The sequence below is a fragment of the Anopheles marshallii genome, chromosome 3, assembly GCF_943734725.1.
Source record: "Anopheles marshallii chromosome 3, idAnoMarsDA_429_01, whole genome shotgun sequence".
Lineage (NCBI taxonomy): Eukaryota > Metazoa > Arthropoda > Insecta > Diptera > Culicidae > Anopheles > Anopheles marshallii.
The window spans coordinates 71,998,385-72,024,581 of NC_071327.1; the positions used below are offsets into that span (position 1 = coordinate 71,998,385).

At 42.0% G+C, this 26,197-nt stretch overlaps 1 protein-coding gene across 1 annotated transcript; it reads left to right on the plus strand.

Annotated features, from left to right (window-relative positions):
* The first annotated feature begins 10,547 nt into the window (after positions 1 to 10,547).
* Positions 10,548 to 15,010, plus strand: LOC128713113 (toll-like receptor 7). Its single transcript, XM_053807976.1, has 5 exons — positions 10,548 to 10,552; positions 10,707 to 11,803; positions 12,948 to 13,445; positions 13,737 to 13,907; positions 14,970 to 15,010. Exons 1-5 carry the CDS (start codon positions 10,548 to 10,550, stop codon positions 15,008 to 15,010), a joined length of 1,812 nt encoding a protein of 603 aa, XP_053663951.1.
* Positions 15,011 to 26,197: the final 11,187 nt, after the last annotated feature.

Sequence of the window (26,197 nt, forward strand, 5' to 3'; positions counted from 1 at the left end):
CCGTGCGCAGGCACCAAGGAAGCTCACCACCAAAACCTCATCACACAACTCGAAACAATCTCCAGCGTAACCAACGGCTAACGATCACTGACGTTTGTATCCCGGGAGCCAGTTTATGCTGGGATCTCCGGAAGTGGCACTTGTCTATGTGTGTGTGTGGGTGCCTTTGACTGCTGTCGTTTGCTACAGGGTGGTACGGTCTGTTCGTCTGCTCATACGTTGTCCATCAAATGCATCAAATTGTCACCAGGGACTGACCGCACCCATACACCAACACACACACACACAGTGGCGCAGATAGAAATAAAGACAATCATGAGCACAGCAAGCGTGAAATCCAATTTTCTCCAACTTTGTCCACAACGCCGGCGTTTGACGAGCCGTTGCAAAACTTCCACACTAATCCGGTTCACTACGGCCACGACTCAAGCATACCTTTGGCTTGATCGCTCAAACCACCCACCACGGTGGGGGAGTGGGGGGGGAGGTGTTCAAAAGGGCAACAGTAGAAGTAGCTGTCGGTAAACGGGCCGACGAGTAGATCACTTCCTCAGCCACTTGGCAACTTTTACTTCGGTAGCTATTAAATTTCCACTTCAACACGCCTTAAGCCTCCTTTCACAAATAATCACACACACACACATATACATAAAAACACTCAGTACGGAAGCGGTTGTACAGGTGAAGAAAAGAGGCTTCATTTCTCCCTTTCTGGCCACTTTGTTGCCGCACGGTAGGGTCAAATAGGGAGAAAGCGGAAAACACACAAACACTCACACACACACCCAGAGCGGTGGACGTTCCCTGCACTTCGGTGGGGAACATGGGCGATCATTTGAAACTCAAATTGGGTTGCCGTACACATGTATTATTCATTCATCGGTACTGCTACGTTTTAACCCGCTTCGGTGCCTGGGGTGAACAGCATTCAGTGGCGCGGAGCCATTTTCCACATTGGCCCAATCAGGCTATTTGCATCTCCGGTCGTCCCCGAGTCGTTGAATTAACGGATGAGAGATGTTTTTCCTTCGGTTCCCACCATTATTTGCTACTTGATGAAACACAACACTAAAACCATCGACCACCGACGGTTGCACCACGGTTTCTTTGCTGGTTCTTTCGGGTTTTCTTAAGCAGATACGATCCACTCGATGCACATTATGCGGCGAACTATGAATTCGCGAAAGGAATTCTGTACAGGGGTGCTCAACCTAAATTAGCATCCATTTCCCGTAAACCCCGCCCGGGTATGGTTTGTTTGCTTTGCTGAGCGGGATGTTTCCATTGCATGATTATGGCCGTTAGATGTTTGAGAAGTCACTTATCCATTTTCTGGGGGAGAGGGCATTATCCTCTGTTTTTTTTTCTCCTTCAAAAACATTTCGACACACGTTTACGTAACCGTAAAGCAAATAATTAACATATGTTTTTCACTTGAATCCTAACAGTGCTGAGGATGGGAAGCGTCACTTATTTGCGCATGTTTAAGTGCTTGGAAACGTTGACAAAGACCAACTTGCCTACTCAAACACCACACTCGCTGATGAATGGTAGTGGAAGAAGAAGGAAAAAACACGACAACAACGACGGTACGAACGACGAGACGCACCGTGTTCCGTTGCGATACGTGTGACGCTGGTAGAGCGAAATACTTCTTTGGGTCGATGAGCTTTGCGACCAGCGAAGCCGTCGTATGACAACTGATCTACGATTGCCGCCGTTCATCTGCTGGAAGCTGCCAAAATCTCCGGTCGGCTGAACGGACACCAGCGAACCGAGCGAGAAAGCAATATCGCTCCATCCCTATTGCGCATGTCCGACTGTTCCGAAAGCGCAAGGCTCGTGTTCGTGCCACGCTCGGGCCAGTCGGCTGCATTGAAGAGCAACCCTAACACCGTCCCGAACCGAACCATCGCCATACGTCACGTACCGTTCAAATCACAACGGGACGACCTTTTTCTCGGGGCAGGTGTAGAGAACACCGCGAGTGGAATCGTGTCATGTTATTCTTCCCCTTGCTGCCCCACGGTCCAGCGCGCTAGTGTGCTAGTGTAGTTCCGTTGCCGCTAGGGTCATAAAATCAAAAGTCACCATCATCAGGGGAAATTGTGGAGCAATCACCAGCATCGGCGAACGCCGGTTGGGGGTGGAATGGTACACTTTAACCTGCCCGTAAATAAACGGTCAAACGACCACGGCACGGGCCTGGGAAGATGATGGCACTCTTGTAGATGATGAGCCACCAGAGGCGTGTGAATGAGAGTGCTTCACGGTGCGCTAAGGAGTTTGTAGCCACCACCCGCCGGGACACGGTACCCGTGCCCCGCACGTAAGAAAGGGCCCCTTTTGTAACTCTGGGGGTCTCGGATTTTAATGAACGCAGACTCTCCTGAGATGTCCCGCTAAGGTGTACGGGGGGGAGGGTCACAGTCCAAGTGGCATATGCGAGACCGCACCGGGGACAGACTGGACGAGGGAAAGACGGAAGCGGGCAGTCTTTCAACCTTTTGCAAACGCGCCGTCCGCTGAGAGAACGGCTTTTATGGGATTTAGCCCGAGCACGACCGTTATCGTTCGGGGATACACTGTACTTAGCTGTAGTCGCACGGTATGTAGCTATGTCGTGTGTTGTGCTGCTTGTTAATGAAAACTTATCGCCACATTTGGGGACATATTTTTCGAATTATTCATAAGCAATGAGTAATAGAAAACAAATGACGAAGTTATGCATGACAAATAAAGCTCCGTGTTGATTCAACGTCTTACGGTTAAATTTAACAAATTTCACTAATTACTGTTTTGCAATGTGAAGAATAAGTCCTATAGTGTACCATTTACATGCACGATATCATTCCGCAGCTTTATCATCTTTCCAACGAATGAATTTCTTGCGATGGAGACGCTTGGTTATTCAATCAACTCTCCAATGGAGACGCCTGGTCCTTGAATGATTTTGTTAATTGGGTACCAATTATACCAATTGGTGTTTTGGGCGATTCAAAGGAATTCTGTGTTAAATGGTTCTATGAAAATTGATAATTTATGTACTTATTTATATACTTACGGTACTTATTTTGTAAAATTATCTAAGCTTTAAAGAAACACGAATTTCGGTGAGAACATGAGCGCCTGTAAAAAGAATAATCGTTACGTTGAGTAAAAAGGAATAAACAGAAACATTATAACTTGGAAAACATCTTCTACACTTTAAGAAGGACCAACTGAGCAAACGAGCAAACTGACCAGGCAATGATGGATTTCTCATTTGTACAACTATTTCTTATCGGTATACCATTTTATTTACGTCACACGTGTAGCTTAGCAAAAATAGATAATCCCTGAAAAGACGAGACGATGTATACGACGTGGCCGGTAACAGGTAGGAAAAACTTATCGAATATCTCTCCAGGAATTCAATGAATTTCATTCCGAAGGGTAAGGTGTGTGCGTGCGTTGTTTACAAGAATCGTCGGAAATGAGTGTCGCTATCGCTGTGAGTATCGCGTATCACCATCACGGACTCGCTGCAATATGGGATAGCAATTTTATTTTGCCGTGTATCCTTTCGCCACATCATTGCAACATTAGGTGTACTAGTCTCTTTCATAATCGGCATCGTTTGAGATTTGTCCCTGCCGACTTCCGACTGTCGCAAGATTGTCGATAGGAGCATGTCGTATTATCTTCACCGAATGAGAGGGTGCCTTTCGTACGACACAGTTTTTGAGGACACACAAAGTTCGAGATGATGTGTTCTCGAAGCGTTGTTCAATCCATGATCGTTGACTTGTTCTAGCGAAAGCAAACATATGAAACGTTAGATTTATGAGATGCCTCAGGGGCTTTCTGGTATGTGGGATGCGTGCGTTGGGTCGTTACCGGCGAGATCATTTGTTGTTGTAATATAGCTGATGGGTTTCATCTTTCATACAGCGACACATGTAAATGTTCTTACCTTTCATGCTTTATCCTTTAAATAGCATCAAAAGATGGGAGCAATCAAACGAATGGGGAAAAAATGATTAATAAATCGACAGTTACCTCTTTAAAAGGTTTAATAGGAAGAGCTCTGATAGTTACCTTTTTAAGGGACAGTGACGAAAGAGCATTAAATTTTACGATGAAAGTCAATCAAATGTAAATTTCATCATCAACCGAATTTATTATAACCGTGAGCAACATCTCCTAAACCTATAAGTCAAACATCAATTCGCCTAAAACCAGGCCGGTTCCGGAAAAGTATCCAGCATTCCGCACAAATCATGCGGAATCTGCTACCTTTTATCCTTTCTCGGTGGCTTTCAGCTTCAAAAAGGCTAACGAAGTAGAAAACGGTAGGCGTCGTCCTGGAAAATAACTTGTGACATAATCGAACAGCTTATTATGGCCACCACACACACACAGAGACACACACGCGCGCACAAAGCAACATCCTACCGTTGCATGAAAAACGCTTTGATTTGCCGTACAATCCTTGCGGTGGTAGCTGGGAATGTGATTTGAGGTTAAGCTCCAGCACGACAGTGAGAAGAAACAAGAAAGGAAAATTTCATAACCTCTCCAATATGCCACCAATGTGCAACATGAAGTGTATGTGTTTTCTCTTTGTGTGCGTTACCGCTGAGCAAGATCGCAAAAGCTCAACCACCCCCCGAAGCGATACACCATCCTGGTCTGGTGTTGTGCGTCAGTGGGAGGCCTACGGGTTTTCTTTCCATTCGGGTCGGGACTTTTCCTCGATCGCAAACGATTCAACAAAAGCCCACCCGTCACACGGTATGCGGGCCGCAACCACTCGAGGCATTCCAATACGAAGTACGGACGTGTGCAGATAACCATGCACGTACCGTCACTGATCTACACACTCACACAACCGCACCGAACTACTCGAGGGGCTGCTCGGGAATATTATTAACCACAAACAGTGCTAGCAAACTTTATTGTTATGGAGCGCCAAACTCGACCCCCGGCGGGAAACTTTACCACCAATACGGATACGGTAGGAGAGCGGCGTTGCTTTTTTGCGCTTTCCGCTAGTGCCGCACGCAAAGCTGTGTGAAGAATACCCCCGCGCGAAGTGGGAGAGTCCACGAGGAGTTGCCAGAAATTCCGGTACATGCATTTCTCTGTCCTTGGTTACGCTTCCCGAAATTCCCAAACCCCTAGCAGCCCGGCGTTCGGGGATTTCTTCCTCCGTCGTCGTCCGGGACGGCGAGACGCTGAGATTTTTACCGAGCCGAGAATAAAGTTGTCATGATAATGAATTCTTTATAGCTCTTCCTCTCGCTCGCTCTCTCTCTCTCTACGTCGCCGTAATGCGAAAGAATGTTCGGAAACTGGATGGAATGGCTAATTTATTTTATCTCCACTCACGGCGGTAGTAAAATTTGGTTTATTGGACTCCTCAAAAAAAAAAATTGGCAGCCCACCAATCGATTGACAAGTTGTCACGCTGTTTTGGGGTGGGTTTATTACGCATGTTCTGTCGAGTGGTACGAGATCCTTGGACTTTGATGCTTGCGAGACATCAGAGCACGAGGTATCCGACCCATGAATAGTACGATAAATATAGTAATAAAGAGATGTATTAAGCTAATATCGTAAGAAATTGTTGGGTTTTGGAGGTTTGGTACATCACACGACAAACTAGGCATTAAAACCCATTCAAACCGTGCCCCGTCCCAAGAAGTGACTATCGAGTTATCCGGATAAATAAAGTTAAAGAAAGTATTTGCAAGTAATACCTTCAACTATATTCTTTCCATAGAAACTTGCGCTTTATATCAATTATTTATGACAATTTATATCAAAACCAGGTATTTTCCTTCCGGGTTTACCCAGCTTAGATAACAATTTAAAAAAGATTTTGTTGAATGAAAGTTTTTTTTGAAAACAATTGCTGCAAAAGTAATTTAATTTAATCAACAAATATATGTGTATTAAATAAGAATTTAGTTCAAATGTCTCAAGTAATTACTCCGGTACGAACTTTCAACAAAGCAGTAAAAACAAATAAGCCTTAAACAAATGCTTCAGACAGAAATTTGACAATTGATCTCATGTTTAACGGATATCAATTTAAGGTATAAGCACTTTAATTTAAGGGATCATAGGCTACCGACTTAACAACTAAGATTTATAACTTAATCTAGCTTTACCTTTAGCATTATCCCGCTTACAACATAGACTCCGTTGTTTAAAAATTAGGTTAATAAAGTCGGTAATAATTTACAATTAATAACATCTTTTTTTTATTCATCACAGCCTTGGACAGAATAGCCCAATAAAGTCATTTCAATCAGCACCAATTTGAATTTAATTTAGGTTTTATAAACTCACAATCGCTAATAAATGTCTTACGATACGTCCCTCTAGCAAAAAGAACATCGAATGTCCACTTTTGGTGTTCCCTTCCCTTCAAACAGTCGATTGCGGTTCAAAAAAAATGGGAACCGTTCAAAACCAGACAAATGGTAATTGAACTCCATTCGTTTTGCATTCCCCATTTGCACAGCACCCCGCACAAATGCCGTATGCGCAATGGCGTTACTATCTATTTTGAGCATCAATTAGAAAATGCCCCCGGTGTAATGAGTTTTCCATGTTGCCGGCGTACGTACGTAACAGGCACAACAGTACACCGGAACCCTCAAAACCGTCGGCGATCAATTTTGTGTGTGTGTTTTCCGTACCGGTTTTCTTCGTTCCGTTTTTCGGTGTTCCGTTCCATGTCTTGGACAGTGATCTTTATCCGCTGCAATTGCTACGGGGTTGAAGTACCGCAGCAGCAGCAGCAGCAACCATGAAACAGACCGTTTTTAATGTCGGTGCCTGGGAGCTGTTTGAATTTTTAAAAAGAATGCTACCCCACACCGAAACGGTAAAGTTTCGGCCCGTTGCAGTACTGCCGCTGCGTGCAACAGTCTAATATCATTATGTCGCTACGTCTTTCCATTTATCGCTTCCAGTGGTTCTGTCGGTGCGGTGGGTACGAACTGTAAGGTAAAAGTAAACCAAAGTGCGGTAGTGAAGCAATATTGCTCTTTTTAAAGAAAACAGATACCGCAACCGGGTTTGGTGTGGAGAGATGCAACGCACTACCATTACTGATAGTGGTGGTTTTATCTCCTCTATTTCTAATAAAAATCATGTAGTTCTAGGCTTAAATTACAACTTTTAGTTAATAACGACTTTTAAACAACTTCAACTTTAATATATTTAATTGCAAAACTAAATGGTTGCGCTTAGTATGCAGCAGTCTTTAAGACTTCAAGAATAATGTTTATCACCAGTTCGATCCACGCTCAAACACGTGTAGGAAACTATGCTTCATCTTTAAATAACCCAGCCTGCAACTATAGTAACGTGCAGCCACGTGCAAATATTTACATGGCCACCGTGCTAACCATTGTTTGAAAAAAAAAACTGCACAATGGGACGTTCGTTTACATGAGTTTTTTTTGTTTTGTTTTCGCTCCATGTTTTACCTATCTAACACTGTAAAAAGTTTAGCACTAAAGAGTTATTCTCTACCCCCACAATTCGGCTGTCCAGACACGCGCCACTACATAGCGCACAAGAACTACGTGCACACATTCCAAGACTGCCCCGCTCAAGCCAAACAGTTCATTTTTGTTTGTTTTGTGACTGCTTTGCTCTTTCTTTTGCTTGTTCTTTCATGCTCTCTCTCGCACTCGATCAACATCGCGATTCGCGTTCGGTCGCATCGTTCCACCATCAGCTCTATCGCGAAACCGTAAAAGGCGCTTGTTTTTGTACCCCGTTCGAGTTTTTCTTTTTTACTATCACGCTCATCGCTTCGTTCCGCTGGATATTGATGACATAAATCTGGTAAAGTGGCTGGCATTTATTCAAATTTTTCGAATTGGAAAAGTTTCGAATTTCCACGAGCGAGTAGATTTCCCACGGCTCTGGGAAAAAAACGGCAGGGTTTGCCGTCGTTGCTGGTTGTGTGCGCGCTGGCACATTCGCATGCCGCATGGCGACTTCATTCCACACGGTACCACACGCCTGCTACCGATCTTGCGGAACAGAAACGTCAGACAAAACCCGGAGGACGATAAAGCCCAGGCGCGCCAAGCCCGGTGTACTGTTGTTGCCGTACACCATGTGGAAACGGCCTGCTTTGTTTACAATGAAGTAGATTTTCCTGCTCGTTGCACATGATGCAGCCGGTTCGGCGCGTGTGTGTGGGGAGGAAGGAGGGAGCTCTTGGTTGAGAAATTCGGGAGCACTGTGGTCACGGACATCGATACAGAGACGCTTTTCCGAAATAGTCACTTCAAATAAATTACCAGCGTTTCGGGCCACAAGCCAGACCAGGCCAGGCCTAGGCGTACGAAAGGCGAAGGCCTTGAGAGCAAGAACCTTCCAGTCCAACCGATTGCCAACACACTGCCTAGCGGGTGTAGCAGTGGGCCGTTTGGCGACATTGGCATCAAAAGCCACTTTCAGCACGCTACGGGCTTCCGCCCCCCGATCGAAGAGACGCGGTGTGCGTTATGTGGGCAATGTGGAATGCATAATTTTAAGGAATCGTTTTTACCGAAACCGAAACCTTCCAGCATTTCCAGCCTACATCCAACACAGCGTCCGCAGCAGTAAGGATGGGTGTGGCATATTTGATGGCCGCACGGAGGAAAGATCGTTTCGAATCTTGCCGTGTTGCAGGGAGTGTATGATGGTACTAAGACCGTTGATAGCTCCCAGACAACTGGACACGTACGGTTTGTCTAAAGGCGGGATTTAGACGAAAATCATATGGCAAAGTTGCGAAAGCAAGCAAACAAGCAGACCACAGGCACCGTACCAGGCAACAGACGACAGACACAACGCTCAAAAAGGAGGATGTTTTTGCACCCATCCTCAAGACTAGGATGAACAGACGGCCACGGACGGAACGACAAAACCTGTGCCAGTGTTGGGGGGAAGGATCAATGTACCATCAGCAATGCTGGGGGGAGGGGGTGGGTTGATTCGGGCAAGCTTTATGTGGCTGCTGCCCTTTATTTCCGCTTGAAATCTTATCATCAATTGTGATCTAACTGTGCGAGTAAAATCCCGCATTGGGTAAAGCCACCGGCTTACGTTTGGTCCAGCGGGTGGTGTTTGTTGCATCGCTTGCAACGACTGCGCAACGACGTGCCTGTTTGGAGCTGCATAAGACGACGATCATTTAACGTTGTTTTGCGATGTAGATTGTAGTGATTCAGGTTCGAAAAAAAACATAAATGTAGAGCTAGGGATGTTGGGAAAGTATTAACGAAACATATTGCTGTTTGCAAGTAGTAGCATATCTGTGAGCTTTGTGCATCCGATTGGGTGCAGTTTATGTTAAGATTTTGATTGCACACTTGGAAGGAAAATTTACACGAGATGTTTCATAATAAAGCGATGGTTTTTTTTTTTCAAAAGGAAAACAATATGGAACTTATGTCAAGAGGTTATAAAATCATAGATAAGAAGCATCTTATGAGGGTGCAAAATTATTGTACAATAATTTTTCAAATCTCAACTACATGAAAAAATTCTAAAACTCCAAAGTCATTGCATTACTTTTCTCATTAAAAGCGAATCAGTCTTGCTTCAAAAAAACTCCTATCATGGTAAAAAAGAAAAAAAACATGGGTATTAATAACAACAATGTGTACCACAGCACATATTCCAAGAATTGGGAATGAATTGGTCAAATTCCCCGTCAAAAACAGCTAATGTAGTTGAATCATGTTGATTACAGTATTGATGAGTTTTGTCGACGGTTACAATTTAAGGGGGTAGTACACTCTGTAAGATAAAAAACAAAATTTTTATCTTTTTTAGTTCAAAATTACACAATATACTTCGTTTCAAAATTTCATATCGTAAAATAAAGCAGTGTCGAAGGTATTGAAAACTTCAAACGCAAGTATCTCTAAACCTTTTGTCGGACATTCGAACGATATTTTTAGACACAATTTTTACAACTCGCGGTTTTTATTATACTCGTTCTTGCTTTGCCGCTTGCTGTCATGAATCCGATCAAAAAGAGACCCTTCTATTAATGGAACTCGTGTATACCATTTACCACCAGAATTAACCGCTGCTTCCCTGACGTTCAGGAGTGTCAAATTGCGTTGACACCTTGTTTTCCATTCAGGTGGACATTACAGCACAAAAATGACTTTTTCGGTTAACAAATGGTTTTGATTTGAAATTTTTTTACCCATTTTTTCCATCATCCTACGTCGGCGTTTTCATTTGACATCTGGCAAATTGTCCAATATAAGGTCATAAACAAATTTAAACACTATTTTAAAACAGCAGAACCATTCAGACAGTCGAAGTGTACGGCACCCTTTATGATTTATTCTTTTCTGAACGTTGTTCTTTGAAAAAGAAGATGAAATTAAACTCACATTACGAAATCAACGAGCAAACACTCCAACAACAAACACGAAGAAAGGCAGTGGTGGGGAGAGTCTAAAAATTATATATTAATCCACGTTTAGCACCGCAATGGAATTAAACGTTCCAGTGTATACCACCTGATGAAGTATGTCAGTTACTGTTCGCCATCGTTTTGCAACCAACCGTAGTCATGGAAGGGATAAGTTTCAAAACAGTTTGGTATTCAAAGTACTGAAAGTGCGGAGCGTTATTAACATGCGGTTTTAACGAATAAACAATATTGAACGTTTTTTTTTTAGAATTGTACTGGTGGGACTATTGATGAGTGAAGTGCAAACATATCAACTTACGTGCAGATACTTTCCGCCCATGTGCATTCTTAAGGATTGGAACCCAGCCGTACAAGGGTTCCGGGTGTTAAACAGTGTACCAACTGGAACACGCTCGCTCAGCATTTCAAATCTGCTAAGCTTTACGATTGACGAAGAGTTTATGCTGGCGCTTGGACGTTCATTTCATGACATTACGGTAGAACAGTCCAACTATCTTCAATCGGTGATAATACCCCATAACTCCAGCATTGAAAAAATCTGCATAGAAGCTTCACAACTTAGCAGCCTGTATTTTGAAGAAAACGACGCACTACAATCCTTGACCATCATTGGCAGCATCTTGAATGGCGTGCCGCTTTCGGTGAAAAACTTGACCAATTTACACGAGTTTATCATCCGTGGTGCTAACATACTGAAGATCGATTTAAGTTTGTTTTATTCAATGCAACTATTGCGCGAATTAAAACTCGATTCGAACGGGTTCAACTGCTTAACTATTCCTTTTTTCCCCTCCATTAGCTCAGGCGTAAGAACACTTACGTTGCAACGCAACGATTTCGCCACAGTTCACTTTGATCTGTTCGCACCGTTTCGAATGTTGGAGCTGCTGGATGTTTCGTGGAACAAGCTTACCGCCATAACGGGATGCTTTTCAAACACTCTGCTTAAAACCTTAAAACTGAACCGGAACTATCTAACCTCGGTGACGTTCTGTGGATGGAAGCAATTGAGTAACTTCCGTTGGCTAATGGTCAGTAATAATCAGTTGCAGCACGTTCCGAGCTGTCTCACTACCTTTCCAAACATGACGTCGATCACTTTGGATAACAATAGCATACGCCATGTCGAAATGCGAGACTTTGTTGGATTAAACAAGCTTGAAAACGTTGATTTGGGAGAAAATAAATTACTCTCGTTAACGTTTGGTAATGATGTGGTTCTGCCAAAATTAAAAAGGTTACGGTTGTACAATAGTTGCATATGTGAAGTGAACACTTCGGACATCAATATGGAGAGGATGCCAATGCTAAAGGTTCATTTTATCGTGGTTAAGGAAAATCAATGTATCGTTTGTTAGATATACGTCCGGTGCAAGAACCACCGTTGAACAGAAAATAAAAACCACAGCATGGACTAAAATATTGTTGTTACATCTAATAATATTGTGTGCATAATATGCTACCTCGAATATTTTTGGACAATACGGTGGTCAAAAGGTAAATTGAAGTATATGGATATTAAACATGGCACAACACAATTTCCAATTTTTGGAACTGAAACATGCAACAGTAAATCTATTATAATAATTATTATCAATTATTATAAAGATACTAATGATACCAGCTGGTCTGTTGACACACTAAAACAAAATGGAACATTTGGTGGCTTAAAAATACAGCCGCTAAATTTTGGTCTCGTACGAATGAAGACGAATGTCTCATAGTTCAATCACCGATTTCTGACAAAGGGCATCAATCGTTATCTCATGATCATACATTTTCAACAGTGTGTCTCAATTTTTGTCTCATCAATCATTCAAATTTGCTACAAACCTGCTACGTGGACTATTTCACAAGTATTTCACGTGATAAGGCCCACTATTGAAAATTTGTGACTACGAGACAGAAATTTAACGGCAATGACTCTACCAGTAGAATGTGCCGGAGAAGTTTTGGAATATTTCACGTTTTATGTATCTTTGTAAATGTTAAACTCATTCTGGTCTAAGCCAGCGAAACTAACATACTGAAAGCTTTACCAATGGGTAAACTGACCGGTACCGAATTCAATTGTAAAGAATTCCGATGAAATAATGGATCAATAGTCACTAATAGCATCAGAACACAAAGCTTATTGTCATTAGCATCCGGTTTCATTGGACATAAGCGTAACAATGAGACATTAACGTAGATTACATCAACATTGGGAGCTGTAATTTAAGTTTAGCTCGGTATAGCTATGCAGAGTTATTTTATTGTACAGAATATTGAATAGCGAGATACAAAATAGTTGTAACGCAACATACATCATGGTAAACTGTTTTAAATCAATCTACTGTACCTGGTAAGTCGTGAATTATTCACAACTGATCGTTATTCTCTTCTGATCAATACATCGTTGATCTGTTGTATTCTTTTTGTAGCTCAGTTTTGGGGCTTTTGGTGTATGCAACTCAAGGATTTAAATTTCTCTGTCGAAACTATCTAGATCTATGCGATCTGAAAAACTGGAATCCAGTTGTGGAAGGCTTCTTTGTGCTTGATCACGTTCCAAAGGTAGTCAAAACGCTGAAACTCACTAATCTCGAGACCGAATCGATCGATGGCGAATTCTTGTACGAAATTGGGCAAACGTTGCAAGGAATTCTGGTGGAAAACTCGAACACCGTCAAAACGTTGCTCGTGCCACAGAACTCCAGTGTGCAACAGATCCGGATCTCTGGCTCGAAGATCAATTCAATGGAGTTCGAACCAAACGCGATCCTGGACACGTTGATAGTTGACAGAAGTCAGGTAGATCTGATTCCTCCGGCTTTAACAAATTTGAGCAAATTACGAAGGCTTTTCCTCGTGAATGGTCAAATTGCGTATCTCGACTTGAGCACCTTTTATAGAATGCGCAATCTGGTCGAACTAAACTTGCTCGAAAATCACATCAAACTATTGAACAGCTCCGTCGCTTCAACGGGCACCAGCTACAAGACGAGTTTAAAATATTTCCGTTTACAAAACAACAAACTACGAACTGTTGATCTGGATCTATTGCGTCCGTTTCAAACGTTGACGGTGGTTGACATTTCTAGTAATAAAATTAACTCAATCAACGGTACCTTGTCAAGCGCTCACCATCTCGAATGGATGATAGTGGACCACAATAGATTAAGGCTATTAAACTTCTGTGGGTGGAAAGAAACACAGAGCAAATTTACACTAGTGGCCAATTACAATTGGCTAACACGTGTTCCTAGCTGTTTGATTAGATTTCCAAACGCTTTAGCGATTGAACTGACGAACAACATGATCATGTATGCCGATATGAATGATTTCGTTGGTATGAACAACCTGCGTGAGATTGATTTGAGGGGTAACAAGATGATAACGTTAGAATTTGGTAGTGATGTAATGTTTCCCGTTTTGTACAACCTACGTTTGCAAGACAATTGCATGTGTAAGCTAAACGATTCCGAAGCGATTATTGAACGTATGCCGCTGCTTCAAATTCGTTTCAACGAATTTAATGACAGACCTTGTATTGAAAAATGTTCTAATAAAAAAAAACTTCCCTAACGTTGCTGTTAGTGCACATTACCTTTTCTTTATTTCAAACTTGCTCATTTCGCGTGCTTATTGATTTCACATCAACATATCACCACCGAGCAGGGATGAAAAAGTGTTTGTGTCAATTATGGGCACGTAATGGAAATCCATCAAAGTTGGCCTACATTGCGTGTTTGTCAATTGAGTTAAACAGATACGCAAAACGGATTCTTGTCTCGCTGGTTTTGCATAAACAAATTCATTCCAACTCCCATAACTCAAAGCGGGACGCGCTCGTAACACGCTCGAACGGCCTCTATCGATTCCAGACGCCATGTAAATAAACTGTGCACACCCATTCTCGATACCCGCCACTATCGAACCCATCATCGAACAATGGAGCATAACTGAGGTGTTCTAACAGCAAGCCAGGAGAACAAGTTCCCCATTCGGCAAGCGCTTCAGCTGCTACTCATCCGCTCTGTGCAGAACAGTACCAAGATTTTGGCAGCTGCACGTTTCGCCGAAAAATCGGCTCCTAACATTCTAAAACCCCATGTAAACGCAACAGAAACCGTTCGTGAGCCGTGCAAAAAAAAACCTAAAGCTAAAATTTTGGATGCTTACTAGTTTTGTTTGCAGCAAACTCACACACCGAACGGTGGTATTCTGGGTGGGTGGAAAGAACTGTACCACTGCAAAACATGTATCTCTCCCTTTCTAGCCGTTTGGGCGTGCACACGAGGCTGGTTAGGCAATAAAATAAATTTATATCGAATCGCTAGACGGCCGTTGCAAAATTTATGGTTCAATATGTTAATGGGTAACCACAAAGCCCGTAAGTGCTGCAAGCGCACCGAGCGACGGATTTTACTGGGTTGCAGGCCGGCCGAACAGTGTACTGAGGCGTATGGTGCACATTCCGGGTACGCCCTATAACAATTGCTCTATTCGCGAATTCTATTTCTCCCAGCATCCGGGCAGCGGGTTATGGATTGTAGCATTGTAGGTTAACCAAATCGGGCTATAATAATCGGGAAGTGGAAATTGGCTATCGTCTGATACCGTTCCGTTCGACCTTCCATGAGTGGCTCGTTGATGGTTTTAACTAAAGCCTGTTTAATTGGTGTTCTACACATCTAGCCGAGGTGGTGCAGGGATAGCTTCGTTAATACATCTGGATCGATCCACCATACATAGCGTAGAGGTACTACGGTGAGTCAAGAAGATGTGCAGGAAATGAAGTTGTCAAAAAAAAGACGAAGGAAGAAAAGATGCAATGTACAACCACTTTCTACACACTCAGTATAACTATGTATACTATTTTGGAGCTGATAAGCAGAGTTGAGACAATTAATTGAATGTGATCTTTAATGTCGATTGGAACTGTTGGAAGGACTAGAACTGGTCTAACCTGAAGTCTACAAAAAAAAACCATACTGAGATACCATTGTATGACATATTTACGCTAGAGAAAGAAGAGACGATTTGTACTGTGAAGCACAAAATAATCGACTCTTAAATTTGTAAATGTTTTAAGCTGAATACTGTAATTAATTGAAACGAAAGTATGTCTACAAATATTTGGTAGAAAAGCGGTAGTGTCAAAGTATTTGCCGCAACCTACCGTTGGATCAGGAACGAAGCTTCGTTCGCTTTGGCGGAAGAGGGCGCCACCATAGCCAGATACAAAAAGAGCGATCGGACTTTTCTGAGATACAAACCGACAAATGTTTCGTACGCTCAGCATTAAAAAGAGTTGTTAGACATATACACATACAAATATATCATACACAATTGTAATATTTCAAGAATGCTTTAGATGTTTTAGAGTATTGTAAGATGCTTTAGACTAACTCTGTTGTTTAAGAAAAAATATTGAAGAACGTATGAGAGATGCGGCTGGAGAAATTGTTCGAATCGCATGGAATTTTTCAATCAAGAAATCATAAGCATAATGAAAATGAATTCCACGCAAAAGTTCATTAGTGGCAAAACACTCATCGATGGAATGAAAATATGCAGTTTAATTATTTGTCGTTCAATTTAAGTTGTTAATTAATTTCCCGCGCGACAGCTACCAAATGCCGCACAATATGGAGCTCCAACTTGAAACCCACTGGTAAATAGAAAATTGTAACAATTCCGGGCTCCGTCAGAATGGTGATTATTTTTTCTATTTCAATCACAAAATCATTACCGTCTACAATTAGATTCCGGCACAATCACACCACAGCCTGGTACGATAACATGTACGTGTAACCATCGTTGCCAGCTGAGAATGGAACTATCTCCGCCTCATGATGGTGCTCCCAGATCCCGTCAGCCGCTGCGCCATACGCCCACTGGTCTGATTTCATTATTGCAAATGCACTGACGGAACTGTCACAAACTGTGAATGTGCGAATACAAGAAGGAATGACAAAAAATGCTCGCAGTAAACGACAAACCAATTTCCTTCGAATCCTTCCACGCGCTGCCTTGCAGCTTAAACTTCAACTGCCGGAAGCGCTGGAGCGGGTATCGGCGGCAAAGAACGTACCGTACCGGCGACGGACGGCTACAATTCTTAACTTGTGCAACGAAAAGAAGAGCGTCCATTTCTTTTTTCCAGCAAAACATTCAACGGATGTTTTATTCAGTGGCGAAGAAAGAGTTTGTCAACTCATTTATTCCCGAATAGAGTTTCTTCTCGCGATGCAAGCGAACTTCAACGGCGCGCCGACCCAGCGCGAGTTCGATTTATTCGCAATTTTGCTGTTCGGATCCACCAAAACGGAAAATGTGAGTGGGTTTGCGTTGTTTCGCGCTTATTGGCGATGGCTCACAATTTATTTCTCGCTTTCTTGTTTTTGCCGTTACATTTCGAACTCAATTTCCCTAACGAGAATTTAATATCTTTCCAGCACTGTGTCGATGCGAATAGTCGACTGTGAAATGATTCACGGTTAATAACGATTATCGGCAAACAGCAAAACTGTACGCTGGACTCATCGTGCCGAAGTAAACTTTAACAAATGTGAGACAATTAACCTACAAAATTATATAACTTTATACAGTTGCAGACTTAACGGATGTTTAAGGGTTTTTTCAGCAATTCAGGGGTTTAACAGACGGAGCAAGGTTTTTCCGTTGTGTTTCGTTCTCCGATATTTATTTCTCTCTTTTGACAGTTCTATGTCAAGGTTACTTCGTGCAACATTCGGTTAAGGTATATATATTAGGGTCTTTGCCAAGGTGTCTAATTTTTAAATCTTTACACATTGTCATTCACGTGTAAATCTTTTACAATTTATACAATTTAATACATACAACTAATATTCCATGTATTTCAAACAACAAAAGTACATTCATCACATGAAAAGAAACCTCATCAGCTTCCAAAAACGGCGCTTCATCCGACCCACACACTATTCACACGGTGGGTTTCGTCGCTCCATTATTTAATTTGTTATAACCCGTACAATGACTTTAGTTTACCGATGGCAATCCATCGTTCCAGTCGGTAAACAGTTGCGACTCAGTCTTTCCACGCGGTAACTCTTGATTTTATTTACTCCTGATGTACATTTTTAAAATCGTACCATTTTTTTTCCAACCTGCACCATTCGCAGCAGAAGAATTATCTTGCTACTTCCACCGAATTCCGGTGGGCCGTATCATGTTCTTGCTTTTTCAAGCGCAGCGTTAATCCCATCGAATTCGTTTGCTTTCGCCAAGTTGTCGGCAGCGTTCATGAAGCGGAAAAACGGGCCCCGGACAGCACTTTAATGGGTTTCGATGGCTTTTCAGCATTTGCGCCCGCACGCCTCGAACCGATAGCGGACCGAAAGCGGAGGGCGCCTGCCATCGCCCAAACGGATTATGGAAACCAGGTATTTGCCTCTTAATACAGCAATTGGCATTTTAATTAGGGTAAAGTAACCGGGTTCCGCCGAATGTTTGGTCCGGTACGCTCCGCTCGCTAATGGCTCCATCCCACACGCTGGACTGGGCCCAACTGCTGTGTCCCTTTTTTTTCGCACTTACACTGAACGGTCGATCTGCATTAAGCCTATTTCCGTGCTCGGGTGTTTTTTTTTTCAAATATCGGGATCAATTAGCTTCAAAAATCCACTCGATCGTTCATAATGAAGCAAACAAAATGGAACGGTTGGAGTTGGGTAAGCATTTACAACACCGAAAAAGTAAGTCAACTATAAGGAACAATGTAATGCAAATGGGATTTTTTGTGTGCTTTAAAAGTGGAAAAAATTATGAATCACCATGGGGTCTGTACTCTGTACTGGTGTTGTTCGCTATTAATTTACTAATTTTAATAACAAGTGTAAATTTATTTGTAATTTCGAGCTGCTGCTTCGCTATAACACATAAAATTCAAGGCAACTGTTGGGAAATTATTTAAACTGTCACAGTATTTCACGTTCATCACATGAAATACAACAAGCTCAGGACATTGTTTGAGACAATCCTCTCTTTAATTACGAAGCGGAACAGCAGGAAGTAACAGAATCAGACGGGATACAGATCAGACCTGTAACCAAATTGAATATATTGAAGGAAAATCTAACCCTAAATCTTCCGCAGCGCCTTTCAAAAATGTCAAAAATACCAGATCTTAATCAAATGTCCATCGCTTTCGAAGATATGACACAGAAGATTAGTTACGGAAGAATGTACAGTAGTAACAGTAGTGGAATGCTAGTACAAATGTCAAGGTTCACAATAGGTACCAACTCGAGTATATTTTGGTGTAGAACTCAATCCAATCTCATCCAGAGATTATACGGATCTTGGAGCTTAGACATCCGTGGCACTACGTTTTTGTGTGCTCTCCAATCACTTGAACAACTAGCGGATGACACAGTGGACATCATCGGATGTTGCGGTGGTGTGGGAAGTGTAAAACCAACCGAAACGCAGGTTCTCAAGAAATTGAAATGAATAGCTCCGAGGATGCTCAGTGAGATAAATTCTGTTACTTTTGTTAAAGAATTTGTTAAAGAAAGAACGGTCGTGTAAAATTCTAAAGTCTGTAAAGTATTCCTCGCCTTTGCCGACGAAGAACAACAAAGACCTTTGAGCGTTTAAAGACGGCGAATGCATCATGAGCTAAACCAAACTGTTTGCCAACGAAACGAAGAAAAGCTAATGGATTTAAATACAGGTCAGGTCTTCTGAAGGAAGAATACAGCTCCAAGAAGGTGCAAACCTTCGTTGATAGCATTGTATTCAGATGCACACAATGCAAAACAGATCCAATCGATTATGGAGGAGCTTTCTAAATATCGGTACAGGCGATTAAAAGCTATTAATATCGTGATAAAATAATTATTTAAACTGACAACCACTCCGCCTTCAGATTGTTCCATTCCTTGCAGCAACCATCATTAGTACTCTTGAAAGATATTCTTAGAAATGTAGTCTTTAGACGCAGCATCGCAGAAATCGTTTTAGCCAAACGATTTTTAACTATTTCCATTCACTGGTCTGGATAGAATCTGATTGGTAAGATAGGCAATTAATTATCCTTTTGAATGAAATATCCTTCTGATATAGCCTTGGCTTCATTGCTCATGTTTGTTTACTTTCTTGTAAATTAATATTAACGACACTCAACACCAACTTTTCACGCCCACAAACATACACCTTCAAATGTTAGATGAAGAGTTTAATGCTAAAGTCAACAAATGCTCGTATTTTAAGCCCAACCAACACGACAAGATTAAACCAATTTTTTCGTTGAATTCATGCGCCTTTTCTATTACCATTTACTTACATTCGTGTATAGTCTGAGAAGGTCTAAAATAATGTTTCGAAATTGTTGCTTCCTTCAGTGCTCTTGTGAGCTTACTTTGACAACAGTGGCACCAAAAACATGTATGCAACTTTTTGGTTACCATCTATCAGCACCTAAACAAAAGGCAAAACTTTTGCCAAACTCTCACCCAACTCAAACACATTCGCTTGCGAGCCCACACTTCCGCCCACCCCCACAAGACTTTAACGTACACTCATTTAATATTTTAATTTGTTCAACTTACACGCTCTCGAAACAAGCGCGTGCATTTGCGTATGGTCTTTCACTGTTCAAGACCTGGCGTCGTTGCCGTCACTTTATCTGCGGCCTGTTTTCCATTACTTTAAACGACTGCACTGCACGCGTCTCGCGCCCGCCTGTTATCAATCTCGGTGTAACCATGGGATGTTGGGAGGGCCGAAGAAACAACCCGAATCATCTTTACCCTAACGTGTGTGAAGCCGGCCAGGATCACACGGGAGGAAATTAACGATCACTCAAATGGTAACACGTGGAATAATTTTTGTATACAACTCGACGCGCAAACAGCGGGGCACTCGCGCTGTAATCAGAGAGTGTGTCACGGGCACGTGCGCTTCCTGCGGAAGGATGCGAAACCAAGCGCGTACAGCCGGCAAAAGGATAAGACACAAGATCGGATCATCATCGTGCTACGTCGGTTTTGAAATTGGTGGAATTTTAAAAAGCCATCCTGCCTGCAAGTAAATTGCCCTCGATTCTCCTATTTTCCGGACTCTACACCCCCACCACCGCCACGATCCCTCTGCCTCACCGTGTGATGAGCTGGTGGTGTTTGTGTGTATTGAAGCACGTACGCTGCATCATGAAACGTGTTCAGCGGCCGACGTATGTACGGTAACAAACGAGAAACTTTGTTGTTGATGTTATGGAAATCACGCTGATCGTGATGTGAGAGTTTGTAGAGCGCAACTCCGCGCCCGGGGATGGCGATGCCGGGAATGTAAAAGCGGAAACGGATCCGAATCGCATGGTGGAACTTACAGCACAGAAACAGGAAAACGCACCGCCTGTAGAAGTGGAACAAATTTCGACCATTTTTCTTCACCCATCCGGGATGATAGCTAGGCCACCGGTACGAACTATGCCACGGTAAAAGCACACACACCCGCCCACAACCGGAAGTTGGAGGTGGTGTGTTCTGCTCCGGCTCAAGGCATCAAGCTGTGTGTTGTTAAACTTCCTGACGAGATTTTCGCACCCCACATACGCAAAAAGGCGCACATGGCGCAACGTCCAGCCGACCCGTCCGTTCCATCAACCCTCAGAGCTCATCCGCCACGCACGCACGGGTGTGTCTATTTTAGCCGTTATCTGATAATGATACGACAAACAGAAACATGCATAGATAATCTCTATTTGTTATTCAAATCATAAACTGCTGCTCGTTTTTTGGATAGCAGCCTGGTCTTATGCATGTGTCGTCACTCGGGCTGGGTAGGCGTGTTGAAAGTTCATCCTACGCCAGGTAATGGAAAGATACGTTCATCAAATTGCTATGAAATGACAAAAAGAAAATCCTCATAATAAGGCATTGCTGCAGCTATTCGACATGACTGACTTGGATAAGTAAAAATAAAACAAATAAGTTCAACCGTTAAACATTTAAAATCATAATTCCACGGCCTAAGCAACTTAAATGACTTTCATCTTATGTAAGAAATTAGATAAACTGGACGTTAAAGCTGATAAATGCAGTTAAAAGAGTAAAGTTTTACATATATCGACTGAGGTATTGTATAAAAGTTCAAACTGATCGCGATAAAACATTCCTTACATATGAGCTACTGAGCTTTTCGCCTTTCAAGACCCAAAAGCCAAAATATTCCAAATGTCATAGTATCCGGAAATTTATAAAGAATTTGACCAAAAATCTGGAGAGGTAATAGTATTCTTCAATATTTTTGACGAAAACATCGGTTTAAATGATATGCCGTCTTTGTTTTAAGTATGTTATACCTGAATAGGAACAGGGGTTCTCGCCCCCGGGGCATCCCCGTCGTATACCGACAGGGGTTCTTTACCGCGGGGAACCCAGTGGACCCGATGGTGTTTTTTTGTAACGGCGCCGGTCCTATACGACAGGAACGAGACAAAATCCTACCCGTACCATTATCCGGCAAGAACGATTGACTAATTGATAAATAATAATTGATAAATGGTAAAATAAGCCTAGACAAGCAGTTATGGCAAGCATGATCAAGTAGGTCGTCACACGCAGATGGGAAGAAGAATGTATTAAAATTAAAGGTTGGTGACGGTTAACGAAATATTATATTTCAAGCTTACTTGCCTAACATTGCTCAGGATTGGAAGGTTTAAATTCTAAATCGTAAGCTTGAAGGTCGCATCGGTCAAACAATCGGGCAAATATCGGCAAATATCGGCACATATCGGTAGCGGTAAGAGGCAAGTATGGAACAAATATTGAGTTGAAACCCCGCTGAATTATTTGTTTGGTACTGCTCGAAACTTTAGATCGGCTTTAAAATTTAGATAAAACGATACAAACCGGAGTAAGATGATATCATTTTAAAGATCTTTAGAAACAAATTTTCTAAAATTTCAACTTTAATTTACAAACTTTCCTGGCGTCCCTATTTATATGGAAAACTAGCGACAGATCGTAAGTAAGATTCCAGTAATCAAATCGCATATTAAACCGAGTTGAAGGTATCTTTAAAGCTTTGTCCTAGCATCAAAACAACAACAAAATGCAAACTATCGTCCATTGGTACACAATGTTGCAAAATGCCGGAAGGCCGGACCGCACCATCAAAAAGCGATGCACAAGGCCGACCACACGGTAACAACTACATTTACGCACCCGTGCCGTTTATCAGTGTGCAGCGTTACCTTTTTCCCAAGTCAGATAATTCAATTACCCACACTAACGGGCCTTAATTAGATTCCGTAATTGTATACTGTTGTCATTCGCAGCTAGGACAGCGACACTCCATTAAGAAATTGTATCCCCAATGTTTTCACCCCTAACGCCGGCATCATGATGGCCAAGTGATGCCACACTTGTGTTGCGTGATTTCGATTTCCAGAGCATTGGCTTTTGTAAAGTCGTTCACACGTGTGCTTCCTTCTTCTTTTTTCCTTCGTCACGGTGGTTTCAACCACCCAGCGGCCACAAAATCTGCCGAAATCGCAAACCCCTTTTGTGCCGGGTGCAGTGATACGCCAAGCGCACCAGATGGCATCTGCCGGCCTGTTCCACGCTATCTGACCGTGAACCATATCGCCCGCATCGAAGAAATGGAGTTGCGAACATAAACATATATTTTTATCTAAGCAGCATTAAAAAGCGAAACGTAACGGCTGGTGCGTGTCTGAATGGGTTGTCTGGAGCGTGTTTGCGTTTTGGGGGGTTGTTAAAGTTTTAAATTTTTAAAATACGCATCTGCTGGCCAGACACAAACCACCGGGTTGGATTCATCGCATTTGGTGCTAACGATATTCTATCGACTCAATATACATAAATTGCGAGAGAAAGGAGCCAACTCGGTGCCTTATTCAATTTAACACCGTGTCACAAGGGTAAAACGGCATATTGATAATAATCGATGTGGAACTGCACTGATCTAATCAAACCCGAACCAGTAAGTTTAGAAATACGATTATGGGTTTCTTAACTGGCCTGATTGAAAAAAGAAACATTATCCAACCTCATTATACATACAGAATAGATCATGGTTCTGTTAGATAGTGAAATCAAGTCTCCGAGAGAAAATTAAATCAAAAATTTGAAATTTTGAATGTTTTGTAAGTTAGTTAGTGGAGAAATTAAAGAGATTTTGATTCATCATTGTTTCTTTCATGTCTGGGAGAAAATAGAAAAGGGATTAATACGAAAAAGGAGGAAACAAAACACATAAGAAAAGTAAATAAATAAATAAGATAAATATATAGAGAGAAAAAAAAAGAACAATGAAGAAAAATAAAATAAAATTAAAAGGAGAAGAATGTGAAAAGGACAAGGAGTGATATATGAAAATATCTGGCAATATGAAAATAAGCAATATGTTAGAATAATTTTATACAAGAAGAAACTATTTATTAACGATAATTTTCTTCGAAGCACAGTTGGAAATCTATAAAACAATAACATAAGTTTTAATGAAGCTCTTAGTACCGTTTTCAATGACACTCGTTGGGACATTTTTTATACAAGGTAAACTTTAATCAGACATTAAGGCGACTAGAATCTTCTTAACGCTTCTGTGAAAATATGAAAGTTCTCTATTTATCATACACGTTTTTCCCCCCCAAATGTCACGTCTCATGGAGACGCCTGGTCTTTTGTAAGTTGCCTTTGTAATGAGAACGCTGTTCATAACATCATCTGTTTCTTCATGTTTCAACAGCAATCCCTTTAAAGTTACACAAAATGGTTCATAAAAAGGATATGTAGAATATGAGAACACTTCCACAAATGAACGGACGAACCCCGTTACATACGGCAGCCATGGCAGAGTGAAAAGCACAACCCACCCAGAAGCAGAAGTTGCAAATATATGAGCCACAGCCAAGTGTCACCTTTTTTACGCCACTTTGCGTGCATGCACTAACTTTCGCAACAATGCAATTTCTGCTCCGTTTCATCACAAACACATTCAATTTAATTAACATTTGAAAAGGGGCAGACAGGCGCACTTGCGCCTTTTGTTTTGCACACAGCAGCCGGGAAGAAAAGATGTTTGCCCATTTTCTCAAGCACATTGCATTGGTTTCTGTAAATAATTTAACTCCCAACGAACAGCAAATGTGCGAAAGTTGTGCTAGGAAAGAAATCGCGAAGAAAAGCAACGGCAGGAATTAATTTCCCAGGCAAAAGTAACGCTTCTGGGCAAATCAGGGCACCGGACCGCAGTCACCAAGTTGTACTGATTTTAATTATTCTAAACCGTCATCAGCGTCGCTTTTTGTGACCGGGGGGATTTTCTTCTGCTACTCAATTCGTTACATTCTGCACCTTCTTCCCTGCAGCGGGATGTTGTTACGTTAGCGGACTGCTTTTTTTTGTTGTTGTCTTGCTTTCAACCTACCCTCTTCCTTTCTAACACTCTGCGGTTGAGGAAACAAACAGTTTGCGAACGGCAACTGCAAACGCAATATTCCGTTTTCCCATCATAGCGCGCAGTGTAAACACCGTCGGAAAGCAGCCAGGAGTGCAATTTATGTACGAATCCTTTACCTCAAGAGAGCCCTCCTGGTGGCGTTCAGCAGCAAAACCGACTGCAAACATATCACGGTGACTGATCTTGCCCTGCTTTTTTTTCTAGGAAACTGTCTACAAACGGGAATTATTTCCTCGAAAGCAATGCTCGGTTTTTGCGGTCCAAATGTTACAAATTAATTCATTCAAATGCCAATTTTCGGTGAATTGTTTTCAATTTTAATTCCATGCAATTGAACATGATGCTTCGTGGCCAAAATGAGCAATCAATTAGGCACGACATAAGTTAGTTTAAATTATTCGGGAATGAAATTCTAATAATAGAACGTGTTCTCCGAATCGTTTCACATCCTCAATTTATTACCATTCTGCTGCCATTCAGCAGCCACGGATCCAATGTTTTAACGGTCCCGCGCATCACGTCGGTGTGCATAAGCGCGGCATGAAAAATAATTGATGTACCCTGCACATAAACGCCTCTCACAAAGCTCAAGGGATTAAATTCTTGCCATGAATCATGACGGCATGTACGGAGCGTGTTGTTTAGGAAAATTGTTTTGTATTTTTTCCCATTTTAACCCTCTCGCCTATATTTCTACATTTATCGCAATAGTGTCCTTTGAGGGAGGGCTTTTTTTTACCTTAGCTACACTTCAAACACAAAAAGTGGAAAACTCTAACACATCATAAATTTTCCACATCAATACTTCACACCGTTTATCCACACGCAAGCGAAGCGGGTGCGTGGCTGCTAGTATGATAGCGCAACACTGTAGGTTATACATGCACACACTCACACACACAGCAGAAAACGGTGCAGCATAAATCATACCCGCGCTGCCACGCTGCAAGCATATGCAATGGTGACGAATTTTTCATCCAACCCGTTTGTATGTTTCCTTTTTTATATTCGCTCGCTTATTGTTCAAACGACCAAACTATCACTGATGAGAGATTCTGACCGTGTAGTCAGGGCGAAAAGATCATAAAAATACCTCCACACAATCATTCATTCCGTACCATTAAATCAGGCCCGAATCTGCTCCGGCACTCCGCCGTCCAAAATGTGTTCCCAACTTTCAGAACCGTTGCGGAAATATTTTCATCGCTCTGAACCGAAACAGTGCATCAGGGATATAAAAATATTAATAATTCGGTACGAATGAACGTCCTTCGT

What these genes read in the sequence shown, in the direction of transcription:
- LOC128713113 (XM_053807976.1), top strand. An exon ending in GGGCACCAGCTACAAGACGA is followed by an intron (nt 13,446 to 13,736) that starts GTTTAAAATATT and finishes CAAACGCTTTAG; the next exon opens with CGATTGAACTGACGAACAAC. An exon ending in TTTGCAAGACAATTGCATGT is followed by an intron (nt 13,908 to 14,969) that starts GTAAGCTAAACG and finishes TATTTCTCCCAG; the next exon opens with CATCCGGGCAGCGGGTTATG.